This window comes from Mytilus trossulus, chromosome 2, assembly GCF_036588685.1.
Source record: "Mytilus trossulus isolate FHL-02 chromosome 2, PNRI_Mtr1.1.1.hap1, whole genome shotgun sequence".
NCBI classification, from domain to species: Eukaryota; Metazoa; Mollusca; class Bivalvia; order Mytilida; family Mytilidae; genus Mytilus; species Mytilus trossulus.
This window is the reverse complement of record NC_086374.1, coordinates 90,186,777-90,203,109: the sequence shown is the minus strand read 5'-3', so window position 1 is coordinate 90,203,109 and position 16,333 is coordinate 90,186,777. Positions and strand designations below refer to the sequence as shown.

Sequence of the window (16,333 nt, the reverse complement as noted above, 5' to 3'; positions counted from 1 at the left end):
TGGTAGAAAATCATGTAAAAAGAACAATAACTAATCCTGCAGAATGGTTAACTGCGCGTCTGGCGTATATACAAAAGTAGTCCTGGATCTATGATGAGTTTATTTACTACCACTGGGTCGATCCCACTGCTGGTGGAGATTTATATTTCCGAGGGTATCACCAGCCCAGTAGTCAGCAATTGTGCTGACATGAATTATCATTGATATGGTTATATTTTTAAATCTACTGTTCACAAACTTTTGAATTTTTGAAATACTAAGGCTTTTCTATATCAGGCATAGATAACCTTAGCTGTATTTGGCAAAACGTTTAGGAATTTTTGTCCTCAATGCTCTTCAACTTCGTACTTTATTTGGCCTTTTTAACTTTTTTGAAATCGAGCGTCACTGATGAGTCTTTTGTAGACGAAACGCGAGTCTGACTTATATACAAAATATAGTCCTGGTATCTATGATGAGTTTATTATATTATACATTTTCCAAAATTCAGACGCATTTCTCTAAACAGTTTTTCAATTGCATTGAATTTGATCATGTAAAAAAAATGAAATGACAGAAAAGAAGGAAATCAGACAATGTTTTATTGTTGTTTTTTTTATTTTAGATAATGATACGACTGTTCCTCGTTGTTATCATTTGTAGTTCCGTATTAAGTGATGACTTGGGCTTTCTAAGTTGTGGGGAGGTAACTCTACGACCAGTTAAATGGGATGATTGGTACGTGGTGATGGGACTTGATGGTGTAATACATGGCAATGATTATATATTTGACTTCTTGGTTGACGCTGACGCCAAGTTCACATTTGTGAGAATCAACGAAGAAAAACCTTTATTTTATATAACTATGTCCAGGAATGGACAACAGAGATTTGTCTACATGACAGATAGACCTGATAAACGGGTTGAATCTGTAGACTCCATACCTGGCCCTGAAGGTCAATGGAACATCACGAGAGTAGTAAATGGTAAATACACATTGTCAACAGAGGCACAACCTGATTGTCGAATGTGTATGAATGATGATTACCGTGGTACTATTATTGGATGCGAGGACGAAATTGGACCTAAAGAAATATTCAACGTATATAACTGGTAACTGTAACCTACAAAATTTTCCAGTACTAGAATCGTATCTATTTAACCATTATAATTATTTCCATTAGGTGTGTTATATAAGCTTCATATCATAAAAGAGGAAATCAATAATTTAAATATTTTGATTTACATGTAATATGTTTAATTAGCTTCATGGCTCCAGACAATAGATAATTATATTATATTTTTGATTGTGTATTCATAATTATGTTGTTATGTCAAAGTATTCTCTCCAATTGTGAAGCAAATATAAAAATATTTATATATTTTTTTATTTTTTTATTAATGTAAATGTTTCGGTTTCCAGTTCGTTATTCTAGTATTTTTAAGGTGTTTTGCTTTCGTAATTTTTCAATATGCTACACAATTGCTCTCCCCCTCTTCGTTGCCTTTAAGGGTTTCTTTGAGTTAACCTCAATAAGAAAAGCGCTGTGCAGCAATGTAATTAGCTGGCACTTGAATCAATGTCTAATAAAATTGATGTGAACACGATATATTCCAGGATCTTATAACTATGCCTTTACATATCATTGTCTCAAAGGATCATATATATGGTGTGTCGAACCGCATGATAAGTGATATCAGTTGATGTATTTTCCTCGGTTTTAGTTTGTTACCCGGATGTGTTTTCTCTCAATTAATTTATTAGTTCGGAACAGCGGTATACTGCTGTTGCCTTTATTGGAAGCCTAAAAAAAACATTGATTCCTTTTTTGATTTTTTCAAAAAGCTTCTGAGGTTTCATAGAGTCGTTTCAATTCATGTCGTGTGATTTGTTCATAATTTTTCTATACTAGATGCCATTTATTGCTTGGTATCGTTTAAACACATGTTAACTCAGGAGTCAGTTCTTTGGTTTTGACATGCTTTATTAATACTTTGTAAAACTGTTCGTTTGCAAATGATATGTTATTTACAAGGATATTTTTCAACTGCCACAGGCAAAGTTGACCTTAGATGGATTTTGCTATTAGTTTTGTGTCTGTGTTTTGGTTCTTCATCTGCGTCTGTTCCTTTACATTCCTAGCTTTCAAATACACGGTTCAATTGTTTCTGATTAAGGTTAATCAGAAAATTTCTGTTTACTTTTACTTGTTCTTGAATATGTATTGAGCCTGGCTGATGAACTGAAACCATCGGATCAGGGACAGTCTATACTAACGGGGGTGGTCACTTATAACAATGTTTGGCAAATGTGTTTCACATTTTTGAACTGTTATTCATAACTATATGTTCAAGTTCAATGAATAACTTTTTCATCAAAGTTTATACATTTTGCCATTGCAAAATGCTGGACATTTTTTTTAAAGATTTTTCTGATAGATACAGTAAATTTTAGGTAAAATTATCGCAATGTTTTGTATTAAGCTGGGTACAACCCTGAATCTACACTACAATCTGAGAAAATGTTTTAAACAATGAACCATAATCAACACTTCGTTACTATATGATACATCAGAGATATGCATTGTCTGTATGTAGTTATGACAGTAAAATACAAATATTGAATTTTGAATGGTAATACGTTACGTGTAAACTATGCAAAACATTCGGAGTCAATAAACCTGAATGGGCACATTATCAATGAGATTTGTCAATGATTATACAACTGTATACCTCATTGGCTTTTCGTAAGTGATCCCCATCAAACAAACCTACAAACTTTAAAATGTGAATTATGCAAAAGTTCCAAAAGCATTCAACTAACAATTGTCCTTGGAAACTAAAAGTTTTAATGTTAAAACAACTCAAGCTGATTATCGTCGACTTGCCGGTAGAATTTCCCTTTAAACTGACGTTATCAAACTAAAACATATCACTGACGCCGCGATAGAAACACCACTTCTAAGTTTCACCTTCGAGACTTCGTCGAGGCGATACAATAACATGACGTGTAACATTTTTTACTACACCAAAGGCATATTTTAATTATTAAGTATTTGCAATTTATAAGCCATAACCTTACATTTCTTTATCCAAGTACAATTTACTTCTATTGATTTGATTCTTACTCATTTAATGTGACCAACCTCAGTTGATGTTGTCATTTTAGTGTTATCTCTTACATTGCTATAAAAGTGTGAGGTTTGTCTAGCCACAAAACCAGGTTCAACCCACCATGTTTGCTTAAAATATCCTGTACCAAGTCAGAAAATCGCAGTTATCTTATAGTAGGTTCTGTGTGTGTTACATTGTCGTTTGGTTTTTTGTTGCACTTTTAATTAGCGTTTCTGTTTTTTCGTTGTTTTCCTCTTATAACAGATTTGTTTCCCTCTGTTTAAGTTTGTAACCCGGGTTTGTTTTCTCTTAATCGACTTATGACTTTCCTTATGACGGCGGTCAGCCGGGATTAGCATTAAAGTGTATAGTTAAAGTCTTACAGAATCTCCAAAAATTGTCAAAATAAATTACACATGATGAAAAAATAATCTATTGTGGGAAAATGATTCTGATGTTGTGGTGTTCATAAGTCCCAACAATATGCATAAAATGGTTAAAGTCTGATTTGGCCTACAAAACTGTGGCAAGGGACAATAGTGGTATTCTACTGCTGCCTTTATTTAACATCAATTATATATTACAACAGTACAATAAGGCTTAGTAAGCTGAAATCACACTTCTACAGTAGGAAATATTTTATTTCTGCAAGCATTGACCTAGATGTCTTTAAAAATGAACTGGGCAAACAATTACAGTAAAAAATCATTTGTGTTGTTGCTTATATTTTAAAATATTCATAACCTTTTCATACTTTTTCTTTTACAGTAAATTATTATCTAATATTCAATCCCCAGTCGTTTGTCTGTTCACATTCTATATCATTTTGGGATGTTTAAAATTAAAACATGTATTGTAATATTACAACGACATCTGTAAACAGATATGATGCTGGTAGAAAAAAAATTCAAAGTGTAATATACAATATGCATAAATTGTGCAATGTTATACCAGTATAATCATATCGTTTTGTCTTTGAGTTTATTTGGTAAAATATCATCCATAATCGATAAGCAGTTATCAGATTCTAGCCCTTATAAAATATTTGTTATCATCTGACATATTTCAGAATTCGACCTTATTTATAAGGACGGAATGCCTTGATACTCGATGGCATATGATTTTAAGCTCCTTCAACTTTTAATGCAAGTTTTAAATATTCATGTAAGAAATATTTCATTCTAGAGATTCTAGAAGAACAAACAGTTATCAAAGATACCAGGCTTATAATTTAATATACCAGACGAGCGTTTCGTCTAAATAAGACCCATCAGTGACGCTCACATCAAAATAGATATAAAGTCAAACGAGTACAAAGTTGAAGAGTATAAAGTATAAAGATAAAAGGTATCTTCAACGAATCCAAACCAAAATGCCCTGCACAATTTTTAAAAGAGTAAAATCCCATTGAATAAAGGTCTACCACAAACCAGAATTTTAGTGAACAGTAAATGATCAAGGTACGATAAAAATACTACTTTTGTGGGACAATGAAAGGACAATACATATTCACCTTAATGAGTATTTTCAACTACATGAGTAGGGGATACAACAGAATGACAGTAACATTGAATTGGTAGTACTTATTTTAATGCAACAAGTGAGCATATAGACAACCAATGTCTCTTCAGTGAGGCTTACGGCTAATGTATTTTAAATTTCAAACTTCTCGTGTTGAAGAGCTGATAAAACTTATAAAGACTTAATTTTGTTTTAAAAGCCAAACCCAAATGAGGGATCAGATCTATGCATTACAGACATGCATTCCTTAATTCAAAGTTATATCGTAAAATACAAAAAGTGTATATTTAAATAAAATATATCCCTATTTTCCTTCCAGTAATGAAGTACTTAATACTTGGCTGGTAATATATTCCGGAACTACAAGGAGGAAGTAAATCATAAAACTTTTGAATTCCGTTGAATATTCAAAACAGAAGGTCTATAATCAAATGGCAAAATCAAAAGCGCAAACACATCAAACGAATTAACTGTAATATTCCCGACTTTGTAAAGGCAAGAAAATGGTGGAATAGCCCACCAACAGCGATATCAGTGGTAGTTATTACATTATTAGTGTCAAAAGTACTACAACAGATGCATATATCAAAAGTTCCTTATGTCGAAACTACAATCCCCTTCCCTTTCATGAATGTGACCTACCGAATAAGACTATTTACCGGATTTGATATCACATAAGCAACACGACGGGTGCCACATGTGGAGCAGGATCTGCTTACCCTTCCGGAACACCTGAGATCACCGCTAGTTTTTGGTTTGGATTTGTGTTGTTTATTCTTTGGTTTTCTATGTTGTGTCATGTGTACTATTGTTTGTCTGTGTGTCTTTTTCATTTTTAGCCATGGCGTTGTCAGTTTGTTTTAGATTTATGAGTTTGACTGTCCCTTTGGTATCTTTCGTCCCTCTTTTAATGTATCGCCAGTGGTGATGAAGGCAAGATTTTTCATAACCAAAACGAAATGCAGTTTCTTAAAAGCGGATGTTTTCAAATAAGGTACAAAACTTATGTCAAATTGAACCATGTATGTATGTTCCGGACCATATTAGTATTTGGACCATACGTGTATGGTCATGACCATATGGGTATATACTCATATTGTCTGAGTAATTAACACTCTGTTTCAGGCTACTTTGAATACTTCTCAACTCTTCATATGGTATGACTGTTCCTTAAAAATGCGCTATCATATAGGTAATTTTATTATCATATCATAATAAAGAGATTAACTGAATAAAAATAAGAAGTTTCACATAGTTAATTTTACTACCTAGTCAAAACTATAATAAAACATTGTATACCGATGTCCATTACCGATTTGTTATTACGAGTGAATAGCAATATGTTGACTTGAAAAGATAACTTCCAAAAATTGCTCAATAAACTGTTACACAAGAAGTCACTTCCAAAGAACATATTTTATTTAAGTTGTTTTGTGAATATGGTGTACTGTAGTCATATTACGATATTTGAAATCTAGATTGAGATTCATTAACACCGTAGACACATTGGAATAACCCAAAACCTCGACATCACTGCATGCAGCTGCAAAGAAGGCTATCTTTTCACTTGCAAACAAAAGGTGTAACTGATAAGGATCGTGCACAGCCATGACGTGCAAATTCGAAAAAGTTATGTTACCGCGCATGTGGAAGTAAATGTCACAATAAGCCTACATGCAAGAATGTAATAAGCGATGAAAATTAACTTTAGCATCATTATTTTATTTTAATGTAGCCTTTGAATTAATACATTGTCATGTTACCATCATTGTTTTTTTTAGATAAAGTTTATTGTATTATTGAAACCTTGTAATGTATATTTGAAAAAAAATACCTAAATGGTCAAAATACACATATGGTCTGGGCCGTTAATAACCATACGAGTATATACTCATATAGTCCGACCATATGAGTATAGGCATATGGTCATGACCATATGCATATGGTTCAAATACTCATATGGTCCAGAACATGTACAAACACATACCATGGGTCTTCTTGTAAACTTGTTCTTTTATTCATATAAGGATGATGGGTGCCACATGTGGAGCAGTAGCTGCTCCCTCTTCCAGAGCACCTGAGATCATCCCCAGTTTTTGGGTGAGGTTCTTGTTAATTAGTCTTTATAGTTTTCTATGGTGTGTTTTGTGTCTTATTGTTTGTTTGTTGGTAGATTATTTTTTTAAGCCAATGGGTTGTCAGTTTATATTGAACTTATTAGTTTGAATTTCCCTCTGGTAAATTTGGCCTCTCTTTTAAATCATTCTTTCAGAAGACAATCAGCAAATTACGCAAATAACATTCACTTCTTTTCATTGGTGCATGGAATCCTGCCACATAATTTCACTCAAGGGTAATAAAGTGGTTCAAAAGTAAATTAATACCTTCTTTGAAGCATGTATTAAGATTAGCATCAAAGAAGTCAGTAAGTCAACCAATGAAAAACAGAAACACATTAATCTAAATTGAACTACTTTGTAAGTATAATGTTAACTGGGGATATAAAATGTTAGCTGTTATTCAAAAGAAAAGTAGACAAGGTGATTATAAAACATTTTTTAAGGTTGTAAACAAACAGAATTTTCGTTGATTTTCAGTGTCTACTTTTCCAATCAGTGTGAATAAAAATAATTTACAATACAAAAAGTAAATGTTTATAGTTGTCTTATTAGTGATCCCTTGTATCTTTATGTTAACATAAAATGACATATAGCACTCTGAAAATAAATTAAAATAATAATGCACGAACTTAATTTGGTTTAAAAATAAAGCAATGATTCTAATTGATTTTAAGTTTAAAATTCATGATATACAAACACCAACAAAGACATATCTTAAAAATCGTTACATCATTGTACATTCATAACTCATACACTTTAGTGAGAGACAAATATCTTCAATTAAGGTCAGACCTCCATGTATCAACTCAGTATAGAACAATTGCTAGTTCAAGCCACAGTTAATTTGTAGAAAGCTAGGTTCTCTTTGCAAAACCAATAGCCTTAAAATCTGTGGCAAGTGACAATTAATAGTCAAGGTATAGAAACATTCTAACGATGAGAACATGTACTGTTATACATAAGTAAATATCTGTTATAATGGAAATAATATACAAATAAAAAAAATCATTTGTTTTTTAACATTTGTTCTGCAACATAAGTATAAAGTTCTTCACATTCTATTCATGAATAAATTCCATCCATATTGTTCTGCCTGGTTTTGAATAACCTGCAAGTTGTTTTAGTATCGAGTTGGCTTCACTGATCTTTCTGTAGCAAAGTCATACTCATACTGCAATTAAAAACAAAACAGCTTAACAGTAAATTATGTGTTGTGTTATTTTATCATTAATGTATTTATTTGACTTTAAAATGTTTGCAAGTATCTTGTGCCATTTTTCTTACAATCATATAATGTTGTTTGTAAATACTATGTTTTTGATGACCCAGGACTGTCATTACCCGCTTGCACTTGCCCCCATTGTAATAGGGTAGCTTCACAATAATACATATATATATATATATGTTCAACAAGGACCACTAGTCCTTTCTCTTTCATCTGATTCCTTAATTACTAAGTAAACATAGTTTTAGATTTATACCTATGCTTAGGAACTGTTTTAAATATTTTCTCGTTTCCAGTATGTTCTTTTTGACTGGGCTTGATTAGGTGTTGTTACAACTTACAAATATATCCAAAATTATATTCACAAAGAATTTGGCTCATGTTGGTTCTTAGGGCTGTCTTAAACCTGCAGTGAGGTGAGAGATGTTTTGTTTCTTGTTGAAGTCCTCACTGTGACATCGAGATGAAGAATAGCAATAAATGTTTTTATTTTGCTGTGCATGTACTGATTTTGTGTCAAGTCAACAGTATAAAAAACATCATTATTATATATTATACAATATAAATCGGTGTCTTTGCAATTACCAGTAAATACTAAATGCAAAATAATTTATATTTTTCATCTGATTTTAAATTCAACAATTTTTTTTTGCATTTGTTGTATTTTGTTGCTTTTTTGTTTTATAATTTGAGTGAAGTTAATTTTTCTGTGCATGTCTGGGCTTTTTGTTTTAAAGTTAAAAGGCTACATATGGACCAGTAGGTGCCTGAACAATATGGCATCATCCAGCTTTATTTCATGAACCATTGTATATAAATTGCCAGAATTATGAAAATATTACATTGTTAAACTAAATAACATTGTACCTGTCTTTCTAAATCTCCAAGTGTTTTATTATAAATCTCAGGTATTGTTATCTGAAAAAATGAAACAGATAAAATAACATTTATTGATTGCAGTGGTAGTGTTATAATCTATGGTAGATTATATCAGAAAAGTCTGTCCCCTTTTTTTTTGGTCAATTGTTTTGTTGCAAATTAGGCCTTTAGATTTATCAATTGAATGTCTCATATGTTTCATATCCTGAAGGCTGTGTGATTACCTACAATCACTTACATCCACTTCATTTGAATTCTGGTGGATAGTTGTTTCATTGTCACTCATACCACATTGCCATAATTTTATATTCCATTCTGATTTATTGATTGAATTTTGGTCACTTTTAAGCACCACATTTAGGCTATTTCAAGGACAGTTTTTATTGGTGGAGAAAGTCAGAGTGCTCGGAGAAAACCACATCCTTTGATATGAAAACTGACAATCCTAGTCAATACAGATTGGAGTCCAGTGCACACACACGAGTGGGGTTCGAACTTACAACCTCAGTGTTGACTGGCTAGTGATTACAGTAGTATATTCCATACTGAGAAAGGCTATTGTTCTAAATGTTTCCAATGAGAGATGAATATCTGAATTAGTCTTTTAATGCAATCAATTCTTAATATCAACAGTATCAACATTATGACAGATTTCATTTTGTCTAACCTCTAAGATGCAACTGTTTTTTAGACTGCCATTAAATCAACAATATTATTACTTACATCAGCCAAGTCAGACAGATCTGTTATTTTAGGGTTGATCTTAAATGGTACTCCTGACATTGCTGTAAACAAAAAACCATATACCTCAAATTAGTTAGCTGAAATTGGACCAAGAGACGATTTTTTAAATTAAAACCTTCATTTGAAAAACAAAAAGTTCTCTTGATTCAAGTATGAAAAAGATGGTCTATTATAATGGTCAAAAGCAAATCTAAACTTATTTTTAAATATTTCAATCATTAAAATTCTTTTCATAAAATTATGTAAAGGGACACTAGTTTGAAATTTTTTTGGATAATTTCAATTTTGATAAAAGAAAACAATTTAAAAAACATTTCTGTTTTAACAGTTCTTCATAGTTCATTAGACCTTATTTCGTTGTCTATAAATGTATTCTTGGCTTGCTTGTAACAATCACTTCTTTAGTAAAGGATATGAAAGAAAAAGCCATCGTAAATAATTTATGCATTCAATTTAATTATGTCATGAAAAGCACAATATCAAATCTAAGATGAATGACATAAATGCCCTTGCTCGAGTTGCTTAAAATAAATCAATTAAGAGTGCTGAATTAGAAATATTTTCCATTTGTAAATTATAAAGGGGAATAACTCTAGAGTTGTATATAAGTGACTTACTGCCCAAATTTGTGTGCAAGTTGTGGTTCTAAGCATTGTGTATGAGTTTCATAAAGTTTGCATGAGGCAAAATTATGTAAAATGGCAGAAACAAAACAATTTGCAATTTTCCAAGTTATAAAGGGGCATAACTCTAGAACTGTAAGTGACTCAATGCCAAAATTGAAACACTCAGACTGAGAGTTTTTGTTCTTAGCATTTTGTATGAAATACATTAAATTTGCATGAGGTTAAGTTAGTTAGAGTGCTGAACAGAAGGATGAATTTTCAATGGTAACACCTAATGCTCCTTAAGCCAAGCTGACAGGGCATAAAATTTTGTAACATACGTGTGACAGTTGCAAATCCTAAGTTACTGAAGGCTCTTTCTGGTGGCCCAGTTTTGGTTGATCTTGCTGTACCTGGCATTGCATAAGGTAAATTAGCTGCTATGTTGCTCCTAAAAAACATAAAACAGTCTGAATCTGATCAAAATATGCAATTCTTAATTCACAGGAATTATGCTTCAAAACAAGATTATCTGATTTTCAGATCCATGACGAACTGAAGGAAATCTCCAAAAAACTAGATAACCAAGTATTTTTATGTCTGTTTCAAGTCATGAACCACTTGAATGGTTGCCTTGTGTGATATCTTTATGTTTTTTGGTAATCTGGTTTTGAAGGAAGATCTTACAATGTTTTTGTTTATATCATTCCAACTTTTGTGTATAGTTAAATTTATTGTATACACAACTGTCTGTGTTGAAGATTTTATGTTGTTTTCTACATGTTATTTTTATCATTGGGTTGCTGTCTCATTGACATATATACCCTGCATCCCTATTAAATTCAAAGGTATTATTATTTTTCTAAAGAAATCAGGTTATATTGAGCCTGACTAAAATAATACTGAGTTCATTACTATCATGAGCTAGTTCTATGGATTTCAAAAATCTATGCCATGTTTTGAGACCTAAACATAAGTAACGAGATTAGAGTTACATATTACAGTATCTTTTAATAAATAGTATCACAATAGTAATAACTTACATATTTATGGGTGGTGAAGAGCCTTGAACTTCCTGTCTCTGTACAGGGGCTATAATTCTTGACATTTTATAACATAATGCCATATTGTTTAAATCACTGCAAAAATAAATTGTAATTAAAATATTATGAAATACCCTTTAAATTCTCATAACAACTTATCAATTATAGTTTAAACTGATACATGTATGCTCTTTCAAAATTTACATCGTAATACGCTTCTCCTGTAGTCACTACTTATAATTCCATCTTTTAGAAAAAAATGGCTTAATTTCAACAGAACATCTAAGAATAGGGGTAAGCCATATGGCTGTTCCATAAAAATAGGCACCTAACCCAGGGAAGATTATTATTGGTGGGTATGAAATATGATGTGGTACGGGTTTACAATATATACAGGTCTCTCAATAGACCACTTTCGAGTTCACCCATCACCGAAGAAAACTCATCAACTATGCGCTCCTTTATGACGTCAATTACCAGATAGAGGGGATCGCCTGTATCCCTGCACTATTAACATTCATCAAAAGTCTAAGTGATTGTCATTGTGCAGGATGAACTCGAAATAATGTTTGTTTTGTAAGTACTTAATTACAATTCCCTTATGACAGCAGTGCTGATCTTCAATAATGAGAATTTATCCTGCCGAGTAATATGTGCAAAACAGCACTATAGTTTTCTAACCACTCGTTCAACATTGGAATGGGAGTGAAGATGCCTGAAAACACACAAATGATGATCACTAAAACCAGAGTTTTTGACGGAAATGCATCAAACTCGAAAGTTGTCTATAGCTATATATGTTGGTGATTAATCTACTTTCTATGTCCATGGATAATCTTCTTTGAACTCTTTGACTATTTAATGTATTCTTCAATGTACTTTCCCTACCAAGTGTATATACCCTAGAAGAGGGTTTTTTCTGCCCTTTTGTTTATCCCATTGGAGTATTTTATTGATTTTTGACCTAATGTGAATTACACTAACCTTACAAGAATATATCCCATTGGAGTTTTCTGTTGGCCAAGTTTTCCATTGGTCTTTTGACCTACTTTAAAGTATACGTACCTTATTAGAGCATAATCCATTGGAGGTTTATGTTGCCTTTTTGACCTACTTTGAAGTATACACTTTACAAGAGTATATCCTATTTGAGGTTTCTGTTGGCCTTTTGACCTACTTTGAAGTATACGTACCCTACAAGAGTATACCCCATTGGAGGTTTCCTTTGATCTTTTGACCTACTTTAAAGTATACGTACCCTACAAGAGTATACCCCATTGGAGGTTTCCTTTGACCTTTTGATAAAAGAATCAATTCTGACACAGCATCAGATGTCAGTGAGGAAGCCATCATTCTGATACATAATGTCTTCTTCTTCACAGCCTTTTCTCCTAAAAGATAAGAAAAAGGTTAGGATAACGTGAAAGCTACAAGGAAAGCAGTAAATACATATATGTACTCTAATATAAAACAGATGTAGACAAACTGATTTCAGGTACAGAACTAAAGAGACCATGCTGCAAAGTTAATTTTGTTGCCTCATTCCGACATTGATTTCAGCTGGACCTGTGGTTTAAGAAGGACAGGATTGGAGAAAATTTTATCAATGAGGCCTTGTTCAATCCAAATCCAAAACAGTCTGAGTTTTGAAAATTTTAAAAGTATAATTGTATAATGGAAAGTATGGCAATGCCAAAAAAATATATATTCCTGTTTAGAGTTAAATTTGATTGACATTAAGTAATGATAAGAAGCTCCAGCAAGCCTTTAGCTAAGCTTAGACATGTTAGATACATATCCTTTTAACATTTAAAACTTAGTTTAAATGTAATTCAGATCATTGTCCAAGCTTTTCTTACAAGGATCTGACAACAATCTGTTTCACTTTCAACTTTTTGATCTGGCAATTATTACGTCAGCCATTGAAATTTCAGTCTTAAAATTTTTTGAAATTGTGAAACATAACCATAAAAACAGAAAATTTCAAAAGATCTCTAAAACAGAAAGTAGAACAAGGCATTGTTAAATTGGACACAGGATCATATTGCTTGAAACCTTTGCCTATGATACTACTATAAAAAAGAATCTATGACCTTACTTGTATCTAAAGTATAATCAACACACGTAAAACCAGCTGGCACTGCATCTTTTTCATTAACTACAGCAACATCTACCAGTACATCACGACCCTAAAATAAGTTTACCCAATCAAAATTATTAGATATAAAGTCATGTGATGATGTTGTAACACAACCCATGCCATACGTCAATGTTTTAAAATAAAAAAAAAAAAAAAAATATACATCAACCAGTATCACACTAAAGAAAACCTCCCAACCTCTCTTTTTTTAATATTTTCATTTTCATAGTTGTGATAAAGACTTTCTCGCTGCATTGAAGACCTATTGGTGACCTTCTGCTGTTGTCTATTCTATGGTCAGGTTGTTGTCTCTTTGACACATTCCCCATTTCCATTCTCAATTTTATGTAAAATGTATTTCAAAAACTTTCTTGTATAATATCTGTGTTTAAGTCATTAACTTACCGAGGATGGAGCACATCTTTCTACACACAAGTATCTAAAGACACGCCTACCAAACAGACCATCTTGCCATAAATCAGCCTCTTGTCTTTTATCATATGTTCTGTCAATCTACAATGTTGTATTTATTAAGGACAACATAAAATGAATATGATAAAAATATTACTCACTCTTTCATCTTTACTGTACTGAGAATTCATTGATTTGTTGGTTCTGGTTTTCATGGATTGAGGAAATTTAGATTGTTTAATGGATACTTGATATCTTGGACCAAAATTGGCTGTATAACATTTTGTTTAGAAACTTATAGAAATACAAAAATGTACAGGGGCGGATGCAGGAATTTTCGAAAAGGGGGGGTGCTAACCCAGGGCAAAGGGGGGGGGGGGTGCAAAACATATGTCCCGATACAAATGCATTGATCGGCAAAAATAAAGGGGGGGTGCGCACCCCCGGAACCCCCCCTCTGGATCCGCCACTGCTGTATGTATTGCAACAAGGATTTGTGTTTGTTCATGATTCACCTTTACCTATGAAAACGATGCAGTAGACTGCAGTCAAGAGGGGTGTCCATGTCTTTGATAAACTTGTGGCCATTTCAAATATATTTTATACTTTTTCATATTCCCATAAAAAGAAACATGTTCTCATACCATAACTTTAAAAATAAGAGAGAATAGCTAGCAGATTATACATCATAAAACACAGTTTATTTACAATAATGAACATTAACCAATAAATCTTATTTCTATATATATATGTTAAATACATAAAGACATATTACCACTATGAAAGCAGGTGGTACTTTCGTAAGGTCTGTTACCACAGCAACTGATGTTATTGGCCAATCACTATCTGCCATATTTATCTTTATTCTTTTACTACATAAAATAGAATAGAACAGTTATAATGAAAGAGCAGATTGCTCTGAGGGATATGATTGCCATTGTTTTCATTGACACATGTACACATGTAGCTGGATAATATTATTTTCATTATTTTATTATTAATTTCACCGGAAAACTCGTTAATTATACACGCCTTTGTGACGTCATTTTACCAGATAGAAGGGGTCGCCTGTATCCCTGCACTTTAAACGTTCATCAAACGTCTAAGTGATCGTCATTGTGCAGTGTAAACTAGAAATAATATTTGTTCCATAGGTAACTAATCACAATTCCGTAATGACAGCAGTGCAGATTGTCAATTATGAGAGTTTGATTTGCCGAATTATTCGTGCAATATAACTTTATAGTTTTTCAACCACTTGCTCAACATTGAAATGGAAGTCATGACGCACCTAAACACACGAGTGGCGTTCACTAAAACCAAAGTTTTTGACGGAAATGCATCGAACTCGAAAGTTGTCTATTGTGATCGTGTTTAATATAATACGACAGATTGAGTTAATTTTTGTCAACCGAATGAATTCAGAATTGAAGGAAGTTACTTCCGGAAGGGAGACAACTCGAAATGATAATATGGAAGACTCAATTTCGCCTGAAGTGGTGTTGTAGTTACACCTTTACTATGTGGACTACATTTATTTTAATTTAAATGATGCACATGATTTAAAATTATGCAACAAAAATAACCCTCAATAGCAGACATTCATAAAACAGATCACATGAGTTTTAAATTAATCAATTGAATGGGGAATCCAGAGCAACCATTCAATCTAATACCCCTTGAAGTCAAGAAAACTATACGAATGCACAGAATTACCAAAACAAACCCTGGAGCAAGAACGTACATGTATACATGTATATTAAATGTTAATTAAACAACCTAAATGGTCCTCTATTTCTTTATGGAAGTACAATATCAAATATCAGTTTCATAACGGTGATATATATGAATAACTCCACTTCAGTTCTTATATGACAGAAATAGATTTATCGAATTTCAGAGAACTCTTGCATTTTTATCAAAACTGGGGAATTCCCTCTCACATGTTTCTAAATTTATAAAAACAATATAAACAAGTCGACAGGTATGCGTTATACATTGTGTTAACAGTTATATATTTACGCTCAAACAAATATGATATAGGCCCCTGTGAGTCAAGGGATCTCCTGTAGTTGGTGATCGCAATACTGGTATACCAGTATTGTCTACAATACTGGTATAAAAATTTTGTACCAGTATTGTATTCCAGTATTGTACCAGTATTGTGTTTTTTTTAAATAAACAATAAAGGTAATTAATCTTTTATTAAAGGTGTCACATATATATATGCATAATGAAATTAACATATGACATTTGTTGGGAATGATTGTGTTTAACTGATGATGCCATAGATGGTACTCTGTGATTGTCATCAAATACAGTTTTAAATCTTCTGATTTTTTTTCTTTTAAAAGGGAACCGTATTGTCTCAGCATTTTAACAAACTCTGTGGCACAGTGTGCTTTCTTATATGTTTTCTTTCAGTTCTCTCTTTCCAAGATTTATGCAGTATATTTTAGTGAATTTTATATTGACATTAATGCTGATATAGCTTCTGTATCATCAGCATTGGTATTGTCTATTTCTTCTTCAGATGTGATTTCTGCAACCCC

At 32.4% G+C, this 16,333-nt stretch overlaps 1 protein-coding gene across 3 annotated transcripts in view; it reads right to left on the bottom strand.

Moving 5' to 3' along the window:
* Positions 1-7,287: 7,287 nt before the first annotated feature.
* LOC134708317 (multivesicular body subunit 12B-like) overlaps positions 7,288-16,333 on the bottom strand; it is a 10,335-nt gene continuing 1,289 nt past the window's right edge. Inside the window, exons 2-10 of one of the 3 annotated variants that reach the window (XM_063568757.1) lie at positions 14,557-14,653; positions 13,776-13,883; positions 13,329-13,419; positions 12,489-12,621; positions 11,231-11,326; positions 10,529-10,638; positions 9,562-9,623; positions 8,827-8,877; positions 7,288-7,905 (exon numbers count right to left, since the gene is read on the bottom strand). In XM_063568757.1, coding sequence (XP_063424827.1) covers positions 7,855-7,905; positions 8,827-8,877; positions 9,562-9,623; positions 10,529-10,638; positions 11,231-11,326; positions 12,489-12,621; positions 13,329-13,419; positions 13,776-13,883; positions 14,557-14,653 — 799 coding nt within the window. In that variant the 3' untranslated portion in view covers positions 7,288-7,854. The remainder of the gene's footprint in view (positions 7,906-8,826; positions 8,878-9,561; positions 9,624-10,528; positions 10,639-11,230; positions 11,327-12,488; positions 12,622-13,328; positions 13,420-13,775; positions 13,884-14,556; positions 14,654-16,333) is intronic. The other 2 variants (XM_063568759.1, XM_063568758.1) reach the window with 2 other exon arrangements.